This window comes from Heloderma suspectum, chromosome 4, assembly GCF_057233095.1.
Source record: "Heloderma suspectum isolate Gila_16-S chromosome 4, 16-S_ref, whole genome shotgun sequence".
Lineage (NCBI taxonomy): Eukaryota > Metazoa > Chordata > Lepidosauria > Squamata > Helodermatidae > Heloderma > Heloderma suspectum.
Window position 1 is genome coordinate 45,959,741 of NC_139461.1, and position 26,265 is coordinate 45,986,005.

General features: G+C 44.2%; 1 protein-coding gene across 2 annotated transcripts in view; it reads right to left on the reverse strand.

The window, feature by feature from the left end:
* The window catches only part of SLC26A7 (solute carrier family 26 member 7), a 139,625-nt gene that overhangs the window by 104,154 nt on the left and 9,206 nt on the right, over positions 1 to 26,265 (reverse strand). For both annotated transcript variants that reach the window (XM_084848013.1, XM_084848014.1), the window contains exon 2: positions 16,708 to 16,934. In XM_084848013.1, coding sequence (XP_084704139.1) covers positions 16,708 to 16,900 — 193 coding nt within the window. In that variant the 5' untranslated portion in view covers positions 16,901 to 16,934. The remainder of the gene's footprint in view (positions 1 to 16,707; positions 16,935 to 26,265) is intronic.

The window sequence follows — 26,265 nt, forward strand, 5'->3', positions numbered from 1 at the left end:
GCTGGAGCCCCCAGAGACGCAGGGCACCCCAAATCAGGGACTGCCACTAGACCAGCAGGAGCCTGGGCTGTTGGGGGGGGGATGGTTGCAGATCCATCCCTGCCAGGAGGAGGGGCTCTGCCTCTGAGGCAGATGCTGAGCAACCTCCTGGCCCCTAGGAATGTTGTTGCCTCAAGCAACAGGCCAGTTGGAGGAGTGCTTGCTTGTAGAGAAGGGCTCCTCAGGAGACAGCAACTCCTCAGGAGTAGGGCTCTGAACAGAGAGCTCTGATTACTGCAGCTGAGCTCTGAGTTGGGTTCAGCAGGCTTTGAGGTTAAAGCAGGTTAGACCTCATCAGTGTTGAAAAAGAACTGTTAATCCAGCTCCCATGCACCTTGCCTCCTGACCTTGCCCTGTGATTGTGTTACTGACCTCTGGACTCCTTACTGAGTCTGCCTCTGGACTTGATTGACTGTGATTTGACTTCTGCGCCTGTTATCCGGACCAACCCTGCTGTAGCCTGCCCCACTGGACAGAAATCTGTATATTTGAATGTTTGCTGACTTCCTTTGCATCGCTTCTGTGTTAGCTCTCTGAGTCTGCTGCAAAGCAGGACAGCAGGATACATTCTGGCTTGATGGGCCCAAAGTAAGAGGTGTGTGCCTTAGATGCAATGCACTGGCTTAGTTGCTACGTGACTGGGCTTATGTGTTTGAAAATCCCACTCTCCATCCGATATCGATGATGGGTAGCAGAAATTCTAGAAGTGGCATCAAAGATCTTGGACAAATTTCATAGCATATGGGATGCCTTAATGCTGATGATCTTTTGCTGTTTATCTCAAAACTCCAGTCATCTGGTTCTAGCTTTGATGAAATTGATCAGTACTTTTGGTGATTTGTCCAGCTATTCAGTTAACTGATCAAAGTCTGGAATGATGCTGACTGGAGATGGTGTATAGCCTAGTATATTAGTTAATCATTGGCGATGGTGCCCAAATTTTATTACCTATTTGGGAATACTTATCCCCATAGATGTATCTCGATCAAACTAAATGTAAATAAGTTGATTGAGATTTCATGAGATATAGATGGACATCCTTAAAACTGAGTTTGTGGGGCAAGGTTAATGCACTTAAGACAGATATTATACCTCGGATTGTGTATGTTATTTGTGGGATTCCTCTACTTACACTTGGCATATATTTCCAAAAACTCAATGCTTTGTTAAAAAAAATGGAGGGGGGCCCTCCCTACCATGAATATCTTTGAAAAGAATGCAACTTCCAATTAATGAAGGTGGGTTTGGCTTTCTGGATCTTGCTATATATCACCTGGCCCATTTGTTGAATGTGGTCCACTGGAGAAGGAAATGGCAACCCACTCCAGTATTCTTGCCAAGAAAACCCCATGGAACATATCACAAGGTGAAAAGATATGACGCCGGAAGATGAGCCCCTCAGGTCGGAAGGTGTCCAATATGCTACTGGGGAAGAGCAGAGGGTATTTCTAACTAGCGCCAGAAAGAGTGAAGCAGCTGGGCCAAACCCGAAAGGACACTCAGCTGTGGATGTGTCTGGTGGTGAAAAGAAAATCCGATGCTGTAAAGAACAATATTGTTTAGGAACCTGGAATGTCAGATCAATGAATCAAGGTAAGCTGGAGGTGGTCAAACATGAGATGGCAAGATTGAACATCGGCATCTTGGGAATCAGCGAACTAAAATGGACAGGCATGGGCGAATTTAATTCAGGTGACCATCATATCTACTATTGTGGGCAAGAATCCCTTAGAAGAAATGGAGTAGCACTCATAGTCAACAAAAGGGTGGGAAAAGCAGTACTGGGGTACAATCTTAAAAATGATAGAATGATCTCAGTACGAATCCAAGGCAAACCATTCAACATCACAGTAATTCAAGTCTATGCCCCAACCACTGAGGCCGAAGAAGCTGAGGTTGATCGGTTCTATGAAGACCTACAACACCTTCTAGAACTAACACCAAAAAAAGATGTCCTCTTCATCATAGGGGATTGGAATGCTAAAGTAGGAAGTCAAGAAATCACCGGGATAACAGGCAGGCATGGCCTTGGTGTACAAAATGAAACAGGACAAAAGCTAATAGAGTTTTGCCAAGAGAACATGCTGATCATAGCAAACACTCTTTTCCAACAGCACAAGAGGCGACTCTACACATGGACGTCACCAGATGGTCAGTATCGAAATCAGATTGATTATGTCCTTTGCAGCCAAAGATGGAGAAGCTCCATACAGTCAGTAAAAACAAGACCTGGAGCTGACTGTGGCTCAGGTCATGAGTTGCTTCTTGCAAAATTTCAGCTTAAATTGAAGAACGTCGGGAAAACCACTAAACCATTCAGGTATGACCTAAATCATATCCCTGATGAATATACAGTGGAGGTGAGGAATAGATTTCAGGGATTAGACCTGATAGACAGAGTGCCTGAGGAACTATGGACGGAGGTCCGTAACATTGTTCAGGAGGCAGCAACGAAATCCGTCCCAAAGAAAAAGAAATGCAAGAAAGCCAAGTGGCTGTCTGATGAGGCTTTACAAGTAGCTGAGGAAAGAAGGGAAGCGAAAAGCAAGGGAGAAAGGGGAAGATATACCCAACTGAATGCAGAGTTCCAGAGAATAGCAAGGAGAGACAAGAAGGCCTTCTTAAATGAACAATGCAAAGAAATCGAGGAAAACAACAGAATGGGAAAGACTAGAGATCTCTTCAAGAAAATTGGAGATCTCAAGGGAACGTTTTGTGCAAAGACGGGCATGATAAAGGACAAAGAAGGCAGGGACCTAACAGAAGCAGATGAGATTAAGAAGAGGTGGCAAGAATACACAGAAGAACTATACAGGAAAGATCTGAATGTCCCTGATAGCCATGAGAGTGCGGTCACTGAACTTGAGCCGGACATCCTAGAGAGTGAAGTCAAGTGGGCCTTAGGAAGCATTAGTAACAACAAAGCTAGCGGAGATGACAGTCTTCCAGCTGAGCTATTTAAAATCCTAAAAGATGATGCTGTTAAAGTGCTGCATTCAATATGCCAACAAATCTGGAACACTCAACAGTGGCCACAAGACTGGAAAAGGTCAGTTTACATTCCAATTCCAAAGAAGGGCAACGCCAAAGAGTGTTCAAACTACCGCACAATTGCGCTCATTTCACATGCCAGCAAGGTGATGCTCAAAATCCTACAAGCTAGGCTTCAGAAGTATGCGAACCGAGAACTACCGGAAGTACAAGCTGGGTTTGAAAGAGGCAGAGGAACTAGAGATCAAATTGCCAACTTTCGCTGGATCATGGAGAAAGCAAGAGAATTCCAGAAAAACGTCTATTTCTGCTTCATTGACTACACTAAAGCCTTTGATTGTGTGGATCACAACAAACTGTGGCAAATTCTTAAAGTGATGGGAGTACCAGACCACCTTACCTGTCTCCTGAGAAACCTGTACGAGGGTCAAGAAGCAACAGTAAGAACCAGACATGGAACAACCGATTGGTTCCAAATTGGGAAAGGAGTATGACAAGGCTGCATATTGTCACCCTGCTTATTTAATTTATATGCAGAGTACATCATGAGAAACACCAGGTTGGATGAATCAGAGGTCGGAATTAAGATTGCTGGGAGAATTATCAACAACCTGCGATATGCAGACGATACCACCCTAATGGCAGAAAGTGAAGAGGATCTAAAGAGCCTCTTGTTGAGGGTGAAAGGGGAGAGTGCAAAGGCTGGTTTGAAATTCAACATTAAAAAAACTAAGATCATGTCATCTGGCCCTATCACTTCCTGGCATATAGAAGGGGAAGAAATGGAAGCAGTGACAGATTTTACTTTCTTGGGCTCCAAGATCACCGCAGACGGTGACTGTAGCCATGAAATTAAAAGACGCTTGCTCCTTGGGAGGAAAGCTATGGCCAACCTAGACAGCATAGTAAGAAGCAGAGACATCACCTTGCCGACAAAGGTCCGTCTAATCAAAGCTATGGTTTTCCCAGTAGTAATGTATGGCTGTGAGAGCTGGACTATAAGGAAGGCTGAGCGCCGAAGAATTGATGCTTTCGAACTGTGGTGCTGGAGAAGACTCTTACGAGTCCCCTGGACTGCAAGGAGGTCAAATCAGTCCATCCTAAAGGAAATCAACCCTGAGTGCTCATTGGAAGGACAGATAATGAAGCTGAAGCTCCAATATTTTGGCCACCTAATGCGAAGAGAAAACTCTCTGGAAAAGACCCTGCTGCTGGGAAAGACTGAAGGCAAAAGGAGAAGGGGACGACAGAGGATGAGATGGCTAGATAGCATCACGGATGCAATGAATATGAACTTGAGCACGCTCCGGGAGAGAGCGCAGGACAGGAAGGCCTGGCGTGCTATGGTCCATGGGGTCACGAAGAGTCGGACACGACTGAACGACAACAACAACAACAACAACAACTAAATTTTAGTATTTTGCACTTAGATTAGATTTTCCACCTTGGTTAGTTTTGGAATCTTCCTGTCTGGAGCCTCTCTGCACATGAATAGCACAAGGTTCTTGCACATTAGAATGGATAGGGTTCCTCCCACAATTCCGGCCGTTAGAGACATGTGGCATATAATGTCACACCAATTACAGTTTGATCCATTTTCCCATGCCAAATTGACTTTATGGGGAAATCCAGATTTTAAAAATTGCAAAGAAAGCGTTTTTGTGGCAGACCTGGGTGGATAAGATTTTGACCTTGGATCAATTATCAGGTGTTGATGATGACTTTTTGTCATTCTTGGCTTTGCGAGAAAAATTTGATCTACCTCCTACGGCTGAATGGCAATACTTGCAATTGAATTTAGATTTGGTCCTGCCACTTTCACATCCTCAGAGTCCCCTTTGCTACTGGAAACACTTATTGAAGCTGATGAGTTATATCAGTCCACAATTTATGTTTTTTAAATACTTATTATCAGTAAATACGAGACACAGGGTCTTGTATATAAAATAGGGAACTGGATTGTCCCATTTTGCCTAATCAGTGGATCTCTGCTTTAGCATCTGTATCTGAAGCATCTATGGATCTTAGGTTATGTCTTATTCAGCAAAAACTCTTGTTGTGGTTTCCAATAGACCGGAAATGTCGCTTTAATAAAGGTTTGTCTAACTCGGCTAATTGTTGTAGGTGTAATACAGCTAACGCTTCTTTTAAATATATGTTTTGGAAATGCCCAATAGTAGCCCTATTTTGGGGAGGAAGTTATTATACTGATAAGCTCTGTATTGGGACATTCTTTAATATTTACTGATGTGCAAATTTTTAATTATTTACCTGCTTCCTGGAAGGTAACACATGGTCATCATAAATCAATTCTCTGTGTCCTTTTAACAGCCAAAAGGCTGATACTACAACACTGGAAGGATACATGCTCACCTCCTATAATGCAGTGGATTGAGGACCTCACAATGCTATCAACATTCAAAAGGGTGATATATAGGTGCTACTCATGAATGGATGTATATATGGAATATTTGGTCTTCTTTTACTGAAGTTTATTATAATCTACTTTTTATAGAATGCTGCAGTCAATTGAAATTGATACTTTTAATGCATTTAGTTATATATTGTTTGCTGTTGTTGTATTTTATTTTTTTCCTGGTCTGTTTTTGTTGCAATTTACAAAAAAAAAAAAGTAATTAAAAATATGGGATGCCTTTCTGGACTGGTTTGACTACAACGATTTTGCCCCAACATGGCAACTGTTGTGGTTTGATAAATTAACTCCTTGTCCATCTGATACATAAAAACTTTCCCTCCTGTTTCTTCTTTCCCTTCTATCTTGTTCTTATCTTACTGTTTGTCACTGAAAACAAAGGCTGCATTTTCAATAATTTTGCAGAGACCCAAAACTAACAACAGGGATAAAGTTTAATTATTAGGAGCCTCAGATACAAGCAATATTCTGTACCCACAAATGATCTGAAGGGTCCAGGCCATCAATATTTTCACCTCTCTGAAGCTAAGCAGAGCTAGGTCTAGCCAGGACTGGTATGGAAAGACCATACAGGAGCCTCACACAGCTCGCTCTGAGTACCTTGGACGAAGGTCAGGATGCCAATTTAATACATCAATCCAGTTACAATCACATTGGGTTTGAGCATACACTTCAGCTGCGGTCCTATTGGGAATAATTCCAACTGAGCTGAATGGTCTTTATATATGAGTAGACAAGCATAGGATTGCATTGTTAAGCATGTAAATACAACCGATTTCAATGGAATGTAAACATTCCTAATTTTGTCTGGGTGATACACTGCAGGATTAGAGAGCTAGCATATTTTACAGGAGTGCTAGCATCTACAAGGACTGTTCCTCTGCATCTTTTGAGTTAAACTGATACACTTAGCCTTCTGGAGTTTCAGAAGCTGCTGGATGCAACTCTCATGGAGATACATGATCCATTTCTCCAGTTTTTAAGTACAAGTTTCAAGCATGTACACCAGCGGCCTAAGAAAGACTGCCAAATTCTAGGGTTTTTGCCAACTCATGAAGTTTTAAGTTCCTTGGCTTTCTGAGGAACCTTTAAGCCAAGTACAAGATTTAGAGCTACCTTAGGTAATCAATGGGCTTTGTCCCACAGCAGATGGCTCAGATCCTTTGCTAGCTAACTTTGTTTTAAGAACGCTGATGCCTTTTATTCTTCTTTTCAATTACACTGAACAACTGGAATAAAAAGGGAGATTTTTATGGCCTGCGGGCAGGGATTGGGTGGGGGGAAAGAGCTAGCAAAAGCTACATTATTAAAAATCATCAGCCTCGTGGGAACCCGAGGATTAAGACCAACTTCTCTACCTGGAACTTGTGGTCACAATTTTGGAGAAAGTGGTTGTGATATGAGTAAAAGAAAACGTGGATCATCATAAAATCTCTCTCTCCTCAGCCAGAACATCTGGTCAGATGGCTGTTTGGGGACTCTCTAAGGAATTATAAGTAGAGCTGTGAACTTCAGTCAGTTAACTGGATCAGTTCATTCATTCATTAAGCCATGGGTTAATCAGTGATGCCAGTAACAAGCAAAGAATATGAAACTCAGTATAGAAATAAAATAAATAAATTGAAGGATCTACCACTGTGCAAGGAGTAGAGATATGCCATCTCCTGTCAGCCAAAGGGGATAATAAACCAGGAGAGAAAAAAAAAATACTTTTCCTTCCAATTTGAATGCAAACCCAACAGACATTTTGCCATATAAAGGTATTACGGCATATTATGGCATTCCTCTCCTTTAGTAATAAGTACAACAAGCTACCAAAAAGGGGCAATGCACAGATGATATATATATTTAATAACTGTGTCTTTCGTAATACTAATGGTCGTTGAACTTGTTTATTTTGGATGCCCCTGTCATCATAGAATCACAGTAGGGTTAGAAGGGGCCTATAAGACCATTGAGACTTGTTGCTTTGCTCAAATATCCCACACTTCATCATCTGATTAATCCTGTTTTGAGAATCTGGAGAGGGACAGTTTCCATGAAATATGCCCTTCCTTTCTAATTATGAGAGACATTATTTTATTCATCAAATTGTAAGTTCTTCTTGACACTGTCCCTCTCCAGATTCTCAAAACAGGATTCACAAAATTTTGCAATATGTTAATTTTTTTAAGATGAATTGATTGATTGCCTGGTTCTTATCCAATTAGTCAATTAACTGCCTTTCTTCTTAAGGCAATTAAGATAGAAACCAGACAGATGATTTAAAATGTTTTTAATTAATCAAGAAGTCTTTTAAGGTGTAGAACAGCTTACCAGGTGGATTGCCCACATGGTGTGAAGAATGTCCACACCACTGCAGACATGACTGGTAGTGGCTGATGGTGATATGGAAACACTGTGCAATGGAGATAAGATGCACGGTCCAAGCCAGAGCCAGGTCTGAAGGACCATGATGAAGTAATCTGCTGAAGCTAAGCAGATCTGGATCTGGTCAGAGCCTGGATAGGAGACTTCATAGGAACGTATGTATGCTGCCTTAAGAAGAAAGGCAAATGGAATTAAATAAATAAAAGAAATATGATAAAAGCCACTTGCCACATTACAGCCACTCTGTGCGGTAGCTATATCACAGAAAATGATTTGGTTCACACATACTGCTAACCTATGATTTATTTAGCCCATTCTGGGTTGTTGTGATGTGCGAAACCAGCCATGCTAACAAACCATGTTTTGTTAACTATGAACAACCCATAACGAGAACCCATGTTTTATTGCAGGTAGTGAACTCTGGGTTGTTTAAACCATGGGTTATCGTTATGTGTGAACCCAGAACCATGGGATGTTGATGGGTTGGTTCGCCAGACTAGAGGCTGCAGGCAAGAGTGGTCAAAAACCCAGCTGCTCTACATTCTAGTACTTGTTGTTGTTTGTTTGCTCAGTTGCTTCTGATTCTTCGTAACTTCATGGACCAGCCTACGCCAGAGCTTCCTGTCGCCACCAGTACTACAGCACTGATAAGGCGTTAAGGATACAGGAAGGGAGCAGGTAAAGAAGAGGAAAATAAACAATCCAGGGATTTAGAAAACAAACCACAGTTTGTTCGATCGCCTGCCAGACAAACCCTGGGTAGGACAACACACCATGGGTTAAAGAAACCATGGGTTAGAGTAATGTGCAAACCAGGTCACCGTTTCAAGTGGTGTTTGTAATATGAAAACCAGCCCCAAGAGTGTTTCTGGGGACTGCTGATAAAGTATGTCACACATTACTGCTCTGTTCAACTTCCCTCACCCACTGTCAAACGTTGTCCCCATTTTAACCATTACTTAAATTGTGCCGTTGCCATAACTTCACTAACCCCTTGCCACCACAACACAAGATCTATTTTATGGATCATCCCCATCTAGGCAATTGCTCTGTTACTTGCCAAAATATCTGCCTGGAATTATGCTAACTGAAAGATTGTTGGAGCTCCAATATCATTTGTACCAACTAACATTTGGGAGGAAGACCAACGTGACCTGAAAACTGATTTTCTGTCTCACTCTGGACCAAACGACACAAGACACTCAGTCAGTCACATGTAGTTTGCTGCTGGTGCTTTTTGTTGTTTTGCAGCAGCAGGGGAGGCTACAAACTGTTCCAAAGTGCTGCTTTTTGCCCCTACTTGGGGAGGTATATTCAGTTGAAAAACTTCACAAGAGGAAAGGGTCAACTCCCTCTCCCTCACACTCACACACACACACTTTGTTTGCATTAGTATATGCTGCCTTTGACTATTGAGATTGGTTGGCAAGGGGTGCATTCAGTAATTAGCTACTGCTCTTTCCACTGGCTTGCCACTCCCACCCCATCAAAACCACCAGTTTTCAGTGAAAAGGTTGGGCATGTTCTGAATGGAGAGTTTGGCACACAACCCATTTACATTCTTTCTCTGGCTTGTAATTGATTATCATGACATTGCCCTGTTTTATTGCTTCTTTTCATTGTGCCTTTTTATTTATGGATCTTTGTTTTTGTAGTTGTAATTGTTTTAACTGTGGTTTTTAATATTTGTACATGTAAACTGTTTAGAGATTTCATTATATTAAGTGGTAAACAAATATGAGTAATACCAACAATTATTTAAATTTGATGCTCCTGCTGTTTGTGTATGCTACAGGATTAACACCCAAGCTATATTAATTCCATCCCTCTTCTCAGCTTTTCATAGTAGTTTCTCACTAGCATTTAGAAATTACATGAGTAAGAAACATTCTGTGCCAGGGCAGAATGAATAATACACCTTGCCAGAATACATTTCTTAATGTCCTGCTCTAGATAGAGTCTTGGTTGTTCGTAAGCAAATACAGGGAGCGATGCAATAGAATAGTCAAGTTGGCAAGCAAATGGTCAGGTACACAGATTTCAGGCCAAGGAGGTTTAGATTAAGGCAAGAGTGGTCAAAATCCAGGCAGAGGTCAGAACACAGTCAGTCAATGAGGATCAGGCAGCAACAGCAGTAGTCAAGGGATCCATCTACATGGCACCGTTTTCACCACCCACCCTGTTGCAACTGCGCAGCAATGCGGCTTCGAACTACTATCCCCTACGATACACTCACAATTTACTGCGGGCTTCCCTAACAGACTCACAATGTTCTTTTTTTTGCCATGATACTTAAATGTGCAGCTGTGCAGTCCCATGAGCATGTGGGTGCAACACTTCATTGGCTGTTTTATATTTGAGGAGCTCTGCTATGTTTTTCCGTCCCTCGTTAGGTAAAACGTGAGTGTTTTGTGCTCCTTCATTTCCACACCATCTATTTGTCAGTTCCCCAGCCCGAGACTCTCGTGATGGTTCGCACTCACAAGCGTGAGCAGTACATGCCTACCCATCACTCCAAAATGGTGGCCAGAGCGAAGATGGTCCTCCCCCAAGGGACCCCCCCCCCAGCCCTTGGGCACTGAGTCCAAAAGCAACCGTTGCAAAGATACGAAGGTGCCAAAATGTGATTAAATAACTGAAAACGCCTCTCTATGCCTCTGTAACTGCACAGCTGCAAAGGGATGGGGGGAGTAAAGGGGCATCAGAGAGCGATGCAAGCACATCAACAGGCCCACTGCAAAATGCGAAGTCAGTTCTGGGAAGGGACAAACCTGCAGCAACCCCCCAAAACTGCAGCATAACGCCACCTTGAAAATCCACAGTTTCCAGGAAAAAACCATGGATGGCTGTGAAGTGGCAACTACATCATCTTTCCTGAGGGATCTTGACTCGCAGCTGCCCTAGAGTAAAAGGCTCACGTTGATGGGGCCAAGGTAACAAGCAAGAGGTCAAACACAGTAAATCAGTCAGGTACATTACACAGTCCAGAAGCAGGATCATTAAGCAGTCCAGAAGGTCAGGAAGCAGAGCATCAATCACAGGGCATAATTGTGGAGGCAAGGGACACAGCAGGCACTGGATAGACCAAGTTGTTCCAACACTGTCTGGGTTTCTAGTGAAGGCTTTTAAGCCGAAAGCCAGCTGGACCCCACCGAGCACTCAGCTGCAGCAATCAGAGCTCCCTTTCCAGAGCCTACTCCTGAGGAGTCCCTTTCTCCTGAGGAGACCTTTTCTGGAGGCGAGTGCTCCTTTACAGAGGAGCCCCACTAGCCTGTCACTTGAGGCAACGATGCGCCCAGGGATCAGGGGATGGCTCAGCCCCTGCCTCAGAGGCAGAGTCCCCTTCTCCTGACAGGGGTGGTCCTGCAACCACTTTTTCCAAGGGTTCAGGCTCCTGTGGGTCTGGTGGCAGTCTCTGGTTTGGGGTACCCTGGGTTTCTGGGGCCTCTAGTTCCTCCTCTGAGGAGGACTCCTACAGTCAGGGCATGACAGTTAAAGGTAATGGTGTGAGGATGGAATCCTGTGGATTCATATTAACAGGAAAGCAAATGTAATCTGCGGGTATCTAAAAAACACTTTCTTCTCTTAGAACGGTTAGCCAGCGGGACAAGTTGCCCAGGGATTGGCAAAGACAGACACTTTGGCCTATGAGATGATGTTGAAGGGCAATTAAGGCTTTAGGCCTCCTACCTCTCTTGTGTTATCTTCACGACTTCTTGTGGCTCCTTCCTGCACCATGAAGGTAATGTCAGAAGCCCACAGCCATGCATGGGAGGAACTACAACTTGGCCTCTTCTGTTGGCAGGCTGCTTGGCATAAAAGCCTGAGAGACACTCCCCCCACCCCCCAGCATTTGATATGATGAGCTGCTGCTTTAAGAAGTTCAGCCTGGTGCCCTGCGTTGAAGGGAGTGCATCTCCAGCTGGAATGGCTGGAGGCCAAAGCAAGCATTCCTGCCACAACGTCAGGGATTTCTGGTACTCTACTCCAATCAAGAGTTAGCAATATTATTTAATCAGCCACATTAAAATAGAGTGCCTCACGATTAATGAGTTATCAGGAGGTAGGCATGAATACACACCAAGCAAAGAGTGGCATGCCTCCAAGGTGTTGCATAATTAGTGATAAGTAGAGTGGTCTAGTGGAGGTTCCCCACTCCTAAGCACTGCAATTGCAGAGAAGTCCCGGTTTGATTAGAGTTAGCCCTGTCTTGAGTAGGTTTGGGCAGAGCAGTCCGCCCTATTGAGACTATTGCTCTTTCTAGCCAAAACTGTGCCCTCCACCTCATTTTGTTTGTTTTTGTCTAAGGGCCTACACCGGCCTAAAATCCTGCATTTAAAATGGGGCTTTCTGCTTCTGTTTTAAATGCAGGTTCACGAAGACTCCCTTTTCCCTCACCCCCTTCCTCCTCCTTCTCCCCATATCTGACTCTTCCATATCTTTCATTGAACTCGCTCCTCTTCTTGCCACTTTAACTCTTTTCACGGAGGAAACTGAAGTGGACCGCACCAGAGTAATTTGATAGCTCATTGTTTGCGATCTATTTTAAAATGGAACAAAGGGCATTTAGTGCAGGAGGGTCACAGCATCATGTAAAGAGCCCACAAACATCCGTAAAAGAGCCCACAAACATCTGTGAAGGAGCAATCTCAATTGCAGGATAAGAACTCAGTGTAAAGAAGCCCTAAGGCTAATATTCATCTTGGCCAGAGTACTTGTCCCTTTTGTTTGATTGTGCAGAAACACTATAAGGTACAAAACAGATATTACTTTAAATCCGTATCTAGCAGCTACACCTTTTTCATTTTTATTCTTGAGTAGGCACAAGAGACCCAGTCTGAATTGGGCCTGTGGTGTGTGTGAGGGGGTGAAGGGTTAAAGCCCCTACAGATTTAAAGGTATACTCTTTAGATCCTAAGAACCCTGGACTTCAGGTCCTCAGTGTTCCAGTAATGCCTACCAGTTTCACTGGCTCTCAAACTTACTTCTTTGCTGAAATCACATTCCTGTCCCTCCCAAGGTCCTGGCGCTATACACTCCTGGTTCAAGGCAAGCTCTGTTGGTTCCTGGCCTCCCAAAGTTTTGGTACCACACTCTCTTGGTGCATGTCAAGCTCAGTGCCCTGGCTCCATCGGTTGGCACTCGTTCCCTTGCTGAAATCACTTTAAGCCACAGAACCTGGGGTTCTGCCACAGCACTTCATCAATCCTTTCTTACCAAACACACCAGTTCTTCTGGCCACCTAGGTCCCCATTCACCTACAGCCTCTCTCAAGGCTCCTTCCCTCAGCAGTCGCAGGAGTTTCCCCACACCCCAGCTCCATCTCCAGGTTGATCCATCCGGACCCAGGGAAAAGGTATCTTTCAGAACCGATCGTATCTTCTGGAGGTCCTTCCTACAAATCGTAGCCTCCAACCCTTTTTACTCACTTTTTTGTTGAGTGATTGTGTGAATGTCTATACAAATTAGGTCTATCTTTTAACCAGTTTTGGTTGGAGGCCTGGAAGCCTTTAGTGCAGCCTTGCCCTGATCAACCAGTGGGAAAGATCATGGCCAGTCTCCCATTCTGTGATTCTTCTTGTTTCCTCTTCAGGCCCTGCACCCCTTGGGTTGTCAAAATCCCCTAGGATATTTGGGCAACAGACAAAGTAATCAGGAGTCTCAGTGAACCTAGGGATTCACAAGAAAGATCTGGAACAGGAAACAGGGAGACCCAATTTCTGGCTGGCACACAAGCTGCTGGAAATTAGTGTTCTGACGTTAGCTACCCCAGTCGTCCTGCCCTCCACTCTTGCCATGGTGACTAGCTGCTGTGCTTCACCTATATCTAAAGACAAATGGCTTTAGGTATCCTGTGTCTCCTTGGCCTTGCTAATCTTTCTCTCTTGTGCCTCTTTCCTTTTCCCTTCTCTCTCCCAGGAAGCCCTAGAACCCAGCTTTGCCTAGCCCTGTGTTTTTCAGCTTCCCCCGGAACCACAGTCAACCCAATCTAGACTCCCCACACATGTCCATGGCCTAGCTGTCCATGCACAGCAGCCCTCGGTTTAGACACCAAGCAGCCCATTGAGCTAATTTCCCCATCTTTTGGGTCCTGTGCATGGATGTCTAAGCATATTAAGCTTTATCTGCTTACTATGCTTAAGATTGTTTGTGGTATATAAACTGATTAATTCCATCCTGGAGTTCATATAGTGCCTATTACTAATCAGTTAATTCCCACAGTAACGATTATGTAGAATTTTTATTCCTGCGTGTTCAATAAAATAACCCCCTTTTGGAATAGACATCATTGGGACAAATCTCCCAAAATACACTATGATCAAAGTAAAAAGATCCCTTAGATGAGCATATCCCTGTATACATGTACCAAGAGGCCATTTGTTAACACTTCCCAACACCAGTGTCCTGGAAACTGGAGCACCATTGCTGTGGGGACAAGCTGCAGCATGGATTTTTCCTAAGTGGCCAAGGACTTTAGACATTGCCCGAGTGTCACAGGAAGTAGCCATGCTGCAATGGCTCCTATGTTGCAAAGATACCATGAGAAAAGGACCTAAAAGGACACTGGGTGAAAATAGCTATGTACTGGTTGAATGCTGCATTACTAGTTTTGGGACAGACAAAAGGAAGCCCTCTTTCACACAATGCACAACTTACAGAATTCACTGCCATCAGCTGTGGTGATAGCCATTAGCTTAGATGGCTTTAAAAAGGGTTATGGATAATGGATAATAGTATTAGTCATGACAGCTAGGTGGTGTCACTATGCTCAGAAGTAATATACCTCTGAATTCCAGACGCTGGGGACAAAAGAACAGACAGGGCTGTTACCTTCATGTCCTCCTTGTAAACTCCCTCTGAGCATCTGGTGGCATCTGTTTCAAAGAGAATGGTGCACTAGATGGATCTTTGGTCCAATCTAACAGGGTTCTTCTTACATTTGTCATAGGCTACAGACAGGCCCAACTGAAATAATCAAGGGATATAGCTCAGTGGTAGGACACATGCTTAGCATGCAGATGGTCACAAGTGTAATTCCTGGCATCTCCAGCTTAAAAAACACACAGAAAGGATCAGGAAGCAGGTGACAGGAAAGGTCTGTGCCTGAGAACCTGGAGAAGTGCACCCAGTCAGAGGACACATTACTGGGCTACATGAACCAATGGCCTGGCCTGATATAAAGGCAGCTTCTTATGTTCTAAGGGGCACTTTTCTTCAGCTTCGCCTGAGCTTTTTAAAGCTGTAATTAATAAAGATCTAAGAATTTATTTTGTGGAAGTTCACAAAAAGGCTGGAAAGAAGTTCTACCAAGTGTTGCCTCTTTCTTAATTCAGTATTTTGGTTGGCTTCTAAAATGCCATTATTAGCGGCATTTTAATTGCAATTGTTTTCTACGAATGTACCAGTGAAACAAGATCCTTTACAGTACTACAGTATTAAGGTCTTTAAAGTTAAATCATGCCAATGCAGATGTTCCTAATTATTCCAAAAGCACAAATACTTACACAAACCGGTTGGTTCCAGCTGCAGAATAATTCAATTAAAGGAGCGCTTATAATTGTGGATGCATGAATGAGAACTAAGGCTAGCTGTTGGGGAATCTGTAAAAGAGCAACTATCACAAAATGCTTGCTTCTGAATGATCTATAGCCCTGAATAACATGGCAGAAATCTTCATTTCTCTAGAAACAATGTAAGCCATTTTGCACTTTTCACCTGCAAAAACAGCCAGATATATAAGCTAGGTGGGGACTTCTTCTTACTTGTGGCAACCAAACTGGATTGGAGCTCCACCCTGGTTTATATTACAGCTTTCAAAGATGAGATAGGATAAGAGATGTCACATATAACATGACACCGTGCATCTCAGAAGATGAACATGCCATGGCTACAGGTAATAAAGTGCAGTACCCCTGGCTGCAGGTAATAATATATAGCAGGGAGCCCTTTTTATGCACCAGAAGCTCTGTGGCTTGTTGGCTGCTCTTTTCAAGGTAGTAGCAGGTAATGTTGGGGGGAATACGAATGTTTGTTCTGTTCTGCACCATTTCTCTCTCATATGTGCATTTTGAACGGGAAAGGAGAAAGGTGCTATTTTAAAGGTGACAGGCCAGATTTACAACACTTAGCTTTACGTAGAGCTTCGTAGCATTCAAAATACTTCCCTTCTATTATCTGAATAAGCAGTCATTCTTACATCAACCCTGTAAGACAGTTCAGTACAACTATGTTGTTCTCATGCTGATGTTGTACAGTATTGCTATCCCTGACAGAGGCAGGTAAAAACAGATTAATAAAAAGTTTATTGCACACCCCACTGAACACAGTGGGAGTTATTTGCATGCATAGGTTTGCAGTACAAGCTTCATTTCATAAACAAGAATTTTGCAGAATTTTCCTGTCTGAGTAAAAAGATAAGAAACAACTGTCTTGCATATAACATTAAATTGAGCCCATTTTATAAGACTGAGATCACACAGACACATACACACACACTCTCACAAATGCAGTCAAACATGTTGATTTTGGGGTATATTTCCATGTTAAAGGGGAATATTGTTGTGCCATCCCCAGGTCTATAATATGACCAAGACAAGAAATTCCCATTTATTTCAGTAAGAATAAGTCTGAAATTCCATGCAGCCCCACCTAAGAGTAAGCCCCAGTGAACACAGGGGGATTTACTTCCAGAGGAAATATGCCCAGGATTATGCTGTAAGTTACACATAATGGGTCCAGGATCGTGAAAGGGAAGGGCTACCAATCTCCATCAGTACTCACGGGAAAGAAGAAGCAAGGAGGTAAAGAGCATTAACAGTTGAGACGAGAGCTTAAGCAATACAAGCCACCAAAGGCAATTTCCAACACAGTACCTTGTGTCACCTGTTGAACAGCGAGCATCATCCCAGACACTGTATCGGGCACCAGGTCTGATCTCCAATTGTAGTTTGGCGCCCATTCCAGGACAGGCAGCCTCCTTACACACCACAGTTTGAAGTCTTCATAGCGAAGGGTATGGATCTTCCTCCAGATGGCATTTTCCCTTTTTCTCTTTGTCCCTGTCATGCTTTAGTCCCTTCCCTTTATATAGTTCCTTCTTCTGTAGAAAAAGAGGAAGAAGAAAAACACCTCTATAGAATTGCACCAGATCGGTGTGAACTTCAGCAGATTCTTCTCACAGCTTATAGCTTCAGATCTATAAGGGAAGCACAGTTCTGTCTTTCTGTCTTTCTTTCCCTTTCTGTGGCAAAGGTTTGCTAGTAAGTATGCTTGCTTTCAACCATGCAAATATCTAAAGGCTCCTCATGTGCAGCACAATATTTTTTTCTGCCCTAGCCTTATGACAGCTTATGATTCTCTTCGCAGTCATTCTCCTCCTTATATTCAGTGTGGTGTTTGTACATTTGGCCTGGATCCAGCATTAAAATGAGGTAGTGCTGGGCGTATGTTCGGTGTGGGATGGTCTATGCTAATACAGTCAGGAAGTGCCCAGCTAGACAAGCATCTCCTTGCCAACACTTAAAAGAAAAGAAGGGTTTCTGTCTTTGTGTGTGCGGGAGGGAAAACACAATGCAGAACCCGTCTCTCTCTATCCAGAGTAAGGACTTATTAAAAAGTGCTCTGAATCCCTGATGCTAGCAAATAAGTTCTGTGAGTTGAGCTAGAGCTGACTTCTCTAGATAGTTCTTTCTTTCTTCCTGTAATGCAATACTTTAATTAAAGCATTCCTTTTTGAACCAAGAGTTTGTGGATTAGGCTGCTAGGGCCCGCTCTTGGCACAGTTGATCCCCACTGAAAAAGAACAAGCAGATCTTTTCAGGTGAACTGGCATCGTTGCAAAGTAGCCGGTGGGCAGGGCGAGGGAGGGGCAAGGGAGAAACCTTCCTGTCTCTTTAAGAAGGACTTTATATGCAGAAACCATTATGTCATGCTTATCATAGCCGGTAGCATATAACTGTCACAGGACGGAGCTAAAAGACATCACCTGCAAATTGCTGCTAAAGGGGCAACTACAGAGGCTGCTTCAAGAGTCACAGGAAGCCGCCTTACAGGCAAGGCTATTTGTCCATTTAGCACAGTGTCCTCTATTCTGACTTGCCGGGGCTCTCTGAGGTCTCAGCCAGAGGTCTTTCCCATCACCCCCTTCCTGATTCTTTTAACTGATGAAGCCAGGGGTTGAACCTGGGACCTTCTACATGCAAAGCAGCTGCTCTGCCACTGAGTTACAGAGCATCTCTGCATGAGACTTTTATTGTGTGCTTGTGATTGCTCGCTCATGGTGGTTTGCGGTTCTTTATATGACATCGTCATCCTGCAGGGCCTCTCCTGTGCTTTGTGACCATTATCACAGGTTTTTTTCCTTAACAGGGGAAGTCTGGCATATCCTGAATTAAACTCTTTGTGTAATTGCACAATTCCACTATATCACAGTGCCATCTAGTGACTGTATAATGAAACATATAGAAAGGCAGAGAAAGAACCCCCGCCCCAGGAAAAAAGCACATGTAAAGGAGCTGATCTTAATCCTGCAAAGAATCCAGAATAAGAAGCCCTGGTAAACATGTGGGATAAAAGCCACAAGTAGAAATGCGCACAGTCCCTCCGCCTTCTAAGGCCCTCTGAACCTCTTCTGCTTTTTAGGTGTCACACCTAAGATTTTTCAAGAGCACACCTAGAAAGGTCATATGTGAATGTGACAAAGAGGTATTTGAAAAGACAAGCATCCTGCGGTCTTCAGAGAGCTGGGATTGCCTATTGCTCCCAGTTGAACATACAATAGGTAGCAAACCCAGGTTTGCGCTAACTCATGTGTGGTGTAGCCCCCAGTGCAGTGCATGAAACCCAACTTGTGAACCATATTCTGGCTCCTTACAACTCTTGCCATAACTCTGGAAACAAGGCTCTCCCAGGGCTTTGTCAATCAAATGATTTTTATTGGCTTTGGATCCATATATAAGTTCATGTGTAAACTGAGTGACTTCCAGAGTGGCTCAGATCAGTGAAAACAAGAGGGTTCATCACACAGGAGCAGAAATCTGCATCAATACCAGGGCTTTCTCCATCCGGTTTCATTGCAGGATTAGTTCGGGCTCTACACAGTTGTTCCTATCTCATTATTTTCCGGTTCCTTACTTTTTATGGGGTGGCTAGTATTTCGTGAAAAGCGATTACAGGCACTGGGGGCATCGCAAAATTTCCTCCCTGATTCCTGTCCCTTTTCCTCCCCTCTCAGATTACTGATAGTTTGATTGTGATTGACATGCAATGTGGGTGGACAGCAACCTCCACCAAACTGCCCGAACCCTGCCCTGCAGGCACTGGTTTCCCAGCGAAATGCTGGAATGCTGGCACGCCAGCCATTCTGTGTTGTGGAGTAAGCAGCCAACGTCGGGAGCAAAAACCGATGCACTGCAGTCACGGCATGGCAGCAAGCCAGCAGGTCAGTATACCGACACACCCACTGCCCCAACATCACTGCCATCATCATCATGACCGTGCCCCCAACAACCCCAAACAAAGTGGGGGTTTTGCACTACAGGAGAAGTACAAGGGCAGGCCATGGCGCTCCTATTGCACAGGCTGAAAAAATACTGTTTTTTTTCCATTCAAGGGTAACATGGGATAGGCGAGGGGGAATGGCGGGAAAATGAGCTTCCACAGCGCATTAAAAACATGGTTGTTCAGGCAGGCATTCGGCGTGGGTTAGGGTATTTTTTATGATATTTTTAATGTAGAATTTTATTGTTTTAACTGTTTTGTTGTACATCGCCCAGAGTGGCTGGGTGACCAGCCAGATGGGCGATTAATAAAATAAATAAATAAATAAATAAAATCACTGGAGGATTACGATGTCATGTAATGGACCCGCATACTTCCATGAGTGGCCAATCATGAATGTGCAATAAACTGCAGATGTAGAGATGCCCAAAGAGATGCCCCTTAATCAGTGTACTGCTACTGTTCCTCACAGTTGGGAAGTGGAGTGGTGCACTAAGCACTGCACATGCAGCCGTGCACGTGGCAAAGGCAAAGGACAAGTGAAGTTGGCTCTCCAGCCAGGCCTTTGGCTGGGGACCCTTTGATGTAAAGGCGGGAGAGCTCCACCCTTGACATCATCAGGGGGGCCCCGCTCCCTAGTATCATTCAGCCTATGAGTGGTCAGGGGGTGTAAGGCCCCAGGCCTGTAAGCAAGTTAATAGTAGTTTAGAGAGGCTTAGAGATCCATAATGCTCTCTGCTTTGGTTCATTATTAAGCCCAATTTCCTTGCAAGCCCACTTGTAAGATGAATCAAAGGTCAATATGGCTGCCTCATCACATTCCATGCTAACGACTTCTGGTACCGTTTACCTTATCAGAGTCTCTGATGTACCTGGGAAGTGGAGCTCTGTTTGTCTTAAAAGCTACAGGTGTCTGTGCTGGGAACCAAGCATTGTTAGGCTATGCTGGGAATGTTGGTGATGAACTCTAATTAATGCTTGCTTCTGTCATGCTGCCTCACTGCTAACATGTATGGTATAAAACCCATCTTGCACCACAGTTCTTTGTTCAGAGAAGCTGTCTGATCCAACCACTCCGTACGCCTGTGTGCTGTAAGTACTCAATAAAGTCTCCTTGTAAGTAAACCTGGATCTGGCTTATCACTTTCAAAGCACCTCCAACCCTTAGCAGCCCACGGCTAGGGCATACAGGGGGGCAATCTGCCCCCAGAGGGAACATTGTTCCTAACCCGTGCTCTACGCAGCAAAGACCCATACATTGTGTATAAAAGCGCCACCATCCATGCTGCATTCCAGGTTTGTAATCCCCTTGCCATATTGTCCCACTAAATCACAGCTCAACACAGGAAACCCACAGGCAGGCAGGTCCTTATTTGCCAGCATTCACATATAATAAAGATGTTGGCTCTTCTGGTTGCATCTGCATCCATAGCTGCATGAGCAATGTCACTGGATGGGCTGTGCCCAAGGCTGGAAAAAATATCTGAAATTCCTGCAAGCCATCTAATCATTTTTACAGCGACCGCAAACTTTTAAAGTGTCAGCCCCAAACAGAGCTGAAATATGCTTCAGATTCTTAATTGACAGCATCAGATTATTATTTTTTTAATTAGGGCTGGCTCAATATGACAGTGATTGTTTCAAAGCCATTTAAGTCCAAAATGGCTTGCTTTGATTTGTCTTTTTTTCCAGGAACATGAGTAAGGAAGTCTTGCAAAAAAAAACCCAAAGATGCTTCATCTGAAAGAAGATCCAAAGATTTTTTGGTGGAGGTGTGTGTGTGTGTGAGGGGGGTGGAATCGAAATGAACAATGTAATCCTATGCATGTACAGTTCTATGTAAGCCCCACTGAGTTCAATGGGATTTACTCTCAAGTAAATCTGCTGATTTGTTTTGTTTTACTCAGTGAAACAAAACTGAGGAGGGGGGATCTCAAGAAACGGTTTTTCCTCAAATTACTGGCTCAATTTCATAAATGTTTGGTCGAATCACTGTCACTTGCCAGGTCTACTCAGCACCTGGAGATGTTTCTAGCCCTGAAACTGCCTCACCATGGGATAGAGCAATTCCTTTTAAAATAATCTATCATAGGAGAAACCCAGTGCTGCTGAGAGTATGAAGATACCTGCATCATCGTATCCATCTGCAGTGCAGATCATGTTGATGGATAGTGTTTGAGGTTTACCTTCTTCACCATATAATAGTACGCCATGTGAGAGTTGTGCACTGACATCATGCCTTGGATAGAGGGGACAGTCCTCCCCACACCTGATGTGTTTAAAGGGTCTGAGAGTCCAGCATGGACTTTGCTTAATGCAGAGACGCCCTCTGTCAGCTAACAGCCCACATCCTTACCGGGGCTTTCTGCTTTTGGTTGTCTTTGCAGGATTAGGATAGGCTCCTTTACATGGCAGACATGTGGTTTGAATTGAGGGAGCATCTCCTTCCCTCCCTGGGATGTGTGCAAACGAGCTGGGGGGGGGGTGTTGTTTTTGTTGCTTAACTTGTGCTGTACTGTTTCCTCACACTCCCCAGGAAAGTTACGACTTACTTCTGAGTAGACTTGAGATTTATGCTGAAAGTCTGAAACCCTTGGCACATTTACTTGGGAGTAAGCCCCACTGAACTTAATGGGGTGCTCTGAATCAACAAAAGATGATGATTCTAAGCTTGGTGGGATGGGGGATCAGATCTCCCTCCCTTCATTGCAGGGAGGCATTTTACCCTCTTCGCCCTCCAATTGGCCTGCAATCGAGAAATGTGCTCAAGCCTTTACATGACAGACACATGGTTCCTTGGCAAGTTCATAGCCCTACACCATTATTACACACTGCTGATATGGCACCATTAACTTTTATTACTAGCTTATCTTCTATCTTTTTGAAAGTGGGAGAAAGGGGGATATGTGCGGGAGACAGCCTGGAGGTTGAGAATGTCATGTAAAGGACTCGCAAAGTTCCGTGAGTAACCAATCATGAGCATGCAATAAATCGTTCATGTAGAGACACCCGGAGATGTGGCTTTCTGGGATAAAACTAACTCATGAAACACGGGCAGGTTCCACATCTTCCAAAGCTCAATATTTGGCAGTACAAAGTGTACTTTTCTGCCCCACATTATCCAGACTAGTATCCTATATTATATTATCCTATATTAGGTGTCAGCATTGGGCCAAATCATGGCCAGAACTATTGTGTGCAGGCAGATGATACAGCAATCTTGCTGAAGCTAAGCAGGACTGGGTCTGGTCAGTGCCTGGATGGAAGATCACCTGTAAATCCCATGTACACTAGGGATGGATGAAAGTCCCTTACCTGATCCCGCAGCTTGCTTCGCGGTGGGGGGAGGTGCTCCGTTCCTCCCCCCGAAACTCTTGGCGGGGGGGAGGTGCTCCGTTCCTCCCCCCGAAACTCTTGGCAGGGGGGAGGCACCCCATCCCTCCCCGCCGAAATTCTGGCCGGGGGGGAGGCGCCTCGTCCCTCCGGCTGCGAATCCTCCTTGCCGGCCAGGACGCAAATGGCGGTGGCCGTAACCGCTGCCGTTTGCGTCCCTGCAGTCAGCCGTGATAGGCTACGTAAATCCTTACGTAGCCTATCACGGCTGACTTTGCAGGGGGGGAAGCACGTACGCAAATGGCGGCGCCCATGGGCACCGCCATTTGCATTCCTTATTTGGGCACGTGTAGTCTATGTAAACATTTCCGTAGACTATGGCGAAAATAAGGGCAACGCTATTTGCATTGCCCTTATTTTCGACGTAGTCTATGTAAATGTTTACGTAGACTACACGTGCCCAAATAAGGAACGCAAATAGCGGCACCCATGGGTGCCGCCATTTGCGTACGCGCTTCTTTTTTTTTCAAAGTCAGCCGTGATAGGCTATGTAAGGATTTACGTAGCCTATCACGGTGTTTTTTGAAAATCTAGCCGTGATAGGCTACGTAAATCTTTACATAGCCTATCATGTTTGCTTGAGGGTTGTTGTTTTTTTTTTACTTGGAAATGGTGGCGGCGCCCAGAGCCGCCAGCACCAGGGACAATCGGCAAAGGTAAGTCCCATCCTGGGGGGTGGCGGGGGGGTGGCGGACCGTTTCTCCACTAATTTCGGGGGAGCGAATGCGTTGGCATTCGGCCTCCCGGAGATTCGTGGAGAAATTCTCTGCCATCCCTAATGTACACTGCCTTGAGCTCCATGAAAGGTAGGTAGGATATAAACATAACACATAAATCAGATACCCTAAAAGTTACCAGCTGTCCCTACACCTGTTGCCAACTAGAAGTAACGGACATTTGGAGAAAGTAACATCTCTAATTGGTGACGGGGCACTTTAGATCAGCCTTTCCCAACCTCGTACTCTCCAGATATTTTGGACTACAGCTCCCGGGATTCTTGACTATTGACCATGCTGGCTGGGGCTGATGGGATTTGAAGTCCAAAACATCTGGAGGGCAGCAGGGTGGGGAAGGCTGCTTTGTGTGATAGGCTTGTAAACATGGGTCTCAAAAGTGCTGACCAGGGACCCTCATTTGTCATCCCTTGAACATATTGACATTCTATCCCTGCCTTGTGGTAAGTTCATAAACCTGTTACTAGTTACCTTGAATTTTAAAGAAATCCAATGCAGAGAACAAGACAGGCAGATTGCTCTTGTTACAATGGAAAAATTGGGATTTGAATACCACAATTACGTAGATAACCGAGGAGCCACAGTACCTGGAGGTTAATCTAGCCCTGATAAGTACGGCTAGATATCTATACAATTCTTAACATGCAATTTGTGCCCACTGTGTCTTATTTTACAGCTGTTTAATTTGCTCTCTCCTACTGCTGCTATTGGCAGTTTATACTGCTAATATGCTCTCTATTCTCTAAATATCTTTAATGCCTAGTGATTGTCCCTTAACTCATATTTCTTCTTCCAGGTGCTCAGATGCTCCCAACTGAAAATATGACTCTAGTATAAATGCACAGGGATTTAAATATCACACATTTTATTAGGGCATGCAGGACACATGGAAATAATGGCATTTCTGTTAAAAGTATACGCTATGCATTTATGGGTCATGGAAACCATTAAGCAACACGGTGCTAACGGTGCTACTCAGGTAATCCAGAGTGTAAAAGACTCATTAAGGATCCTCACCCCCACCCCAGTCTCACTGGGTAATGAATACCATTGTAGCTAATCTCCACTTTATAACAGAGTCATTCATCTCTTTCTAAAATGGGCTAATTTTACAATAAAACTCTCTTTGCTAAAGGGGAAAATAATGAGTCCCTGAACTCAAAATCTTGTGTTGCAAGAAGTACAGGGCTTCACTGAAGGATGCAAGGTAAGGTTGTGAAGGACAAGAGAAACAGACCGTGGAATGCAAATGCAAGAAGAATCTGGAGTGTCCTTATGTGCATGCCCTCCAAAGAAAGCTGTCCCACTGTTTGATATGCAATTTTACCTGGCCAGAGTACTTAATAAAACTCTGCTTGCAACAGAACTTAGGACTGCTGTTGGAAATTGTTCCTAATTATTCCTTTTCTAATTATGCCATGTTAGGCATAATTGGGAAAGGAACTGAAAATGAATCTGTCAAGAATCATACTCCCTTTGTGCAAATCTATGGTGCGACCACACTTATAATATTGTGTAAAGTTCTGGTTGCCATACCTCAAAAAGGACATTGTAGTGTTGGGAAAAGTGCAGAAAAGGGCGACTAAAATCATCAAGAGGCTGGAGAAACTTCCCTATGAGGAAAGGCTACAATATCTGAGACAGCTTAGCTTAGAAAAAGGTAAGAGAAGACATGATAAAAGTGTACAAAATTATGTTTGGAGAGGAAGTGGATAGGGAGACATTTTTTCTCCCTCTCTCATAATGCTGGAATCCAGGATCATCCTATGAAGCTGATTGGTGGGAGATTCAGGACAGATAAAAGGAAGTACTTCTTCACACAGCAAATAGTTAAACTGTGGAATTTGCTATCACAGGATGTAGTGATGGCCACCAATTTGGATGGCTTTAAAAGGGAATTAGAAAAAATCATGGAAGAGAAGGCTATCAACAGCTGCTAGTCCTGATGGCTCTGTGCTACCTCCAGTCCCAGAGGCAGTGAGCCTCTATATGACAGTTGCTGAGGAACGTAGGCGGGAGGGTGCTGTTGCACTCATGCCCAGCTTGTGGGTTTCCGGTGGGCAGCTGGTTGGCCGCTGTGTGAACAGAATGCTGGACTAGGTGGACCCCTGGTCTGATCCAGCAGGGCTCTTCTGATGTTCTTATTCCTTAGGTGGTGCCTTAACGTACCCAACATCATAGTATTTTAACCAGGATTCATCAGATGTGAACCATCACCGCACCCTGGTTTTGTACCCACAACTGGTAACGTCTGGTTGATACCTGCTTCTTCATCAATCTGCTACTACTGCACATAGCTACGGTATCTAGTGGCTATTTGCATGTGTGGAAGAGCAAACAAGGATCAAACACCACAGATAGAACTCAACTTTTCTACCTATTCATATCATCCCAAATATACTTCACTTTCAGTGAAGTAAATTCACACATGTGAGTCATCCAAACCTTTTACAACTGTTCATTATGGACAGAATGAATGTGCAGGGCACGGGTGGCTTATGCACGTTCATTTGAATTCAGAGAACCAATATGCATAGGCCAGGGGTTGCCATATGCGGCCCTCCACTGGCCAATTTTACAGGAGCCCTGCCCCAGCCCCTGCTGCTCACGTTGCCACAGCAGTGGCAAAAAAGCAGTGATTTTGCAAGAAAGCAAGGGGAGCGCCTCACGTGCTTTGTTTCCTTCCAAAAGGGCAGCATTTTTGCAACTACAATGACAAATTCAACAGCAATTTCAGGGACGGGCATCTGAGATGAGGGAGAAAGACTTACCTGGTTAGATGGAGCGGCTTCTAGATGCAAGCTG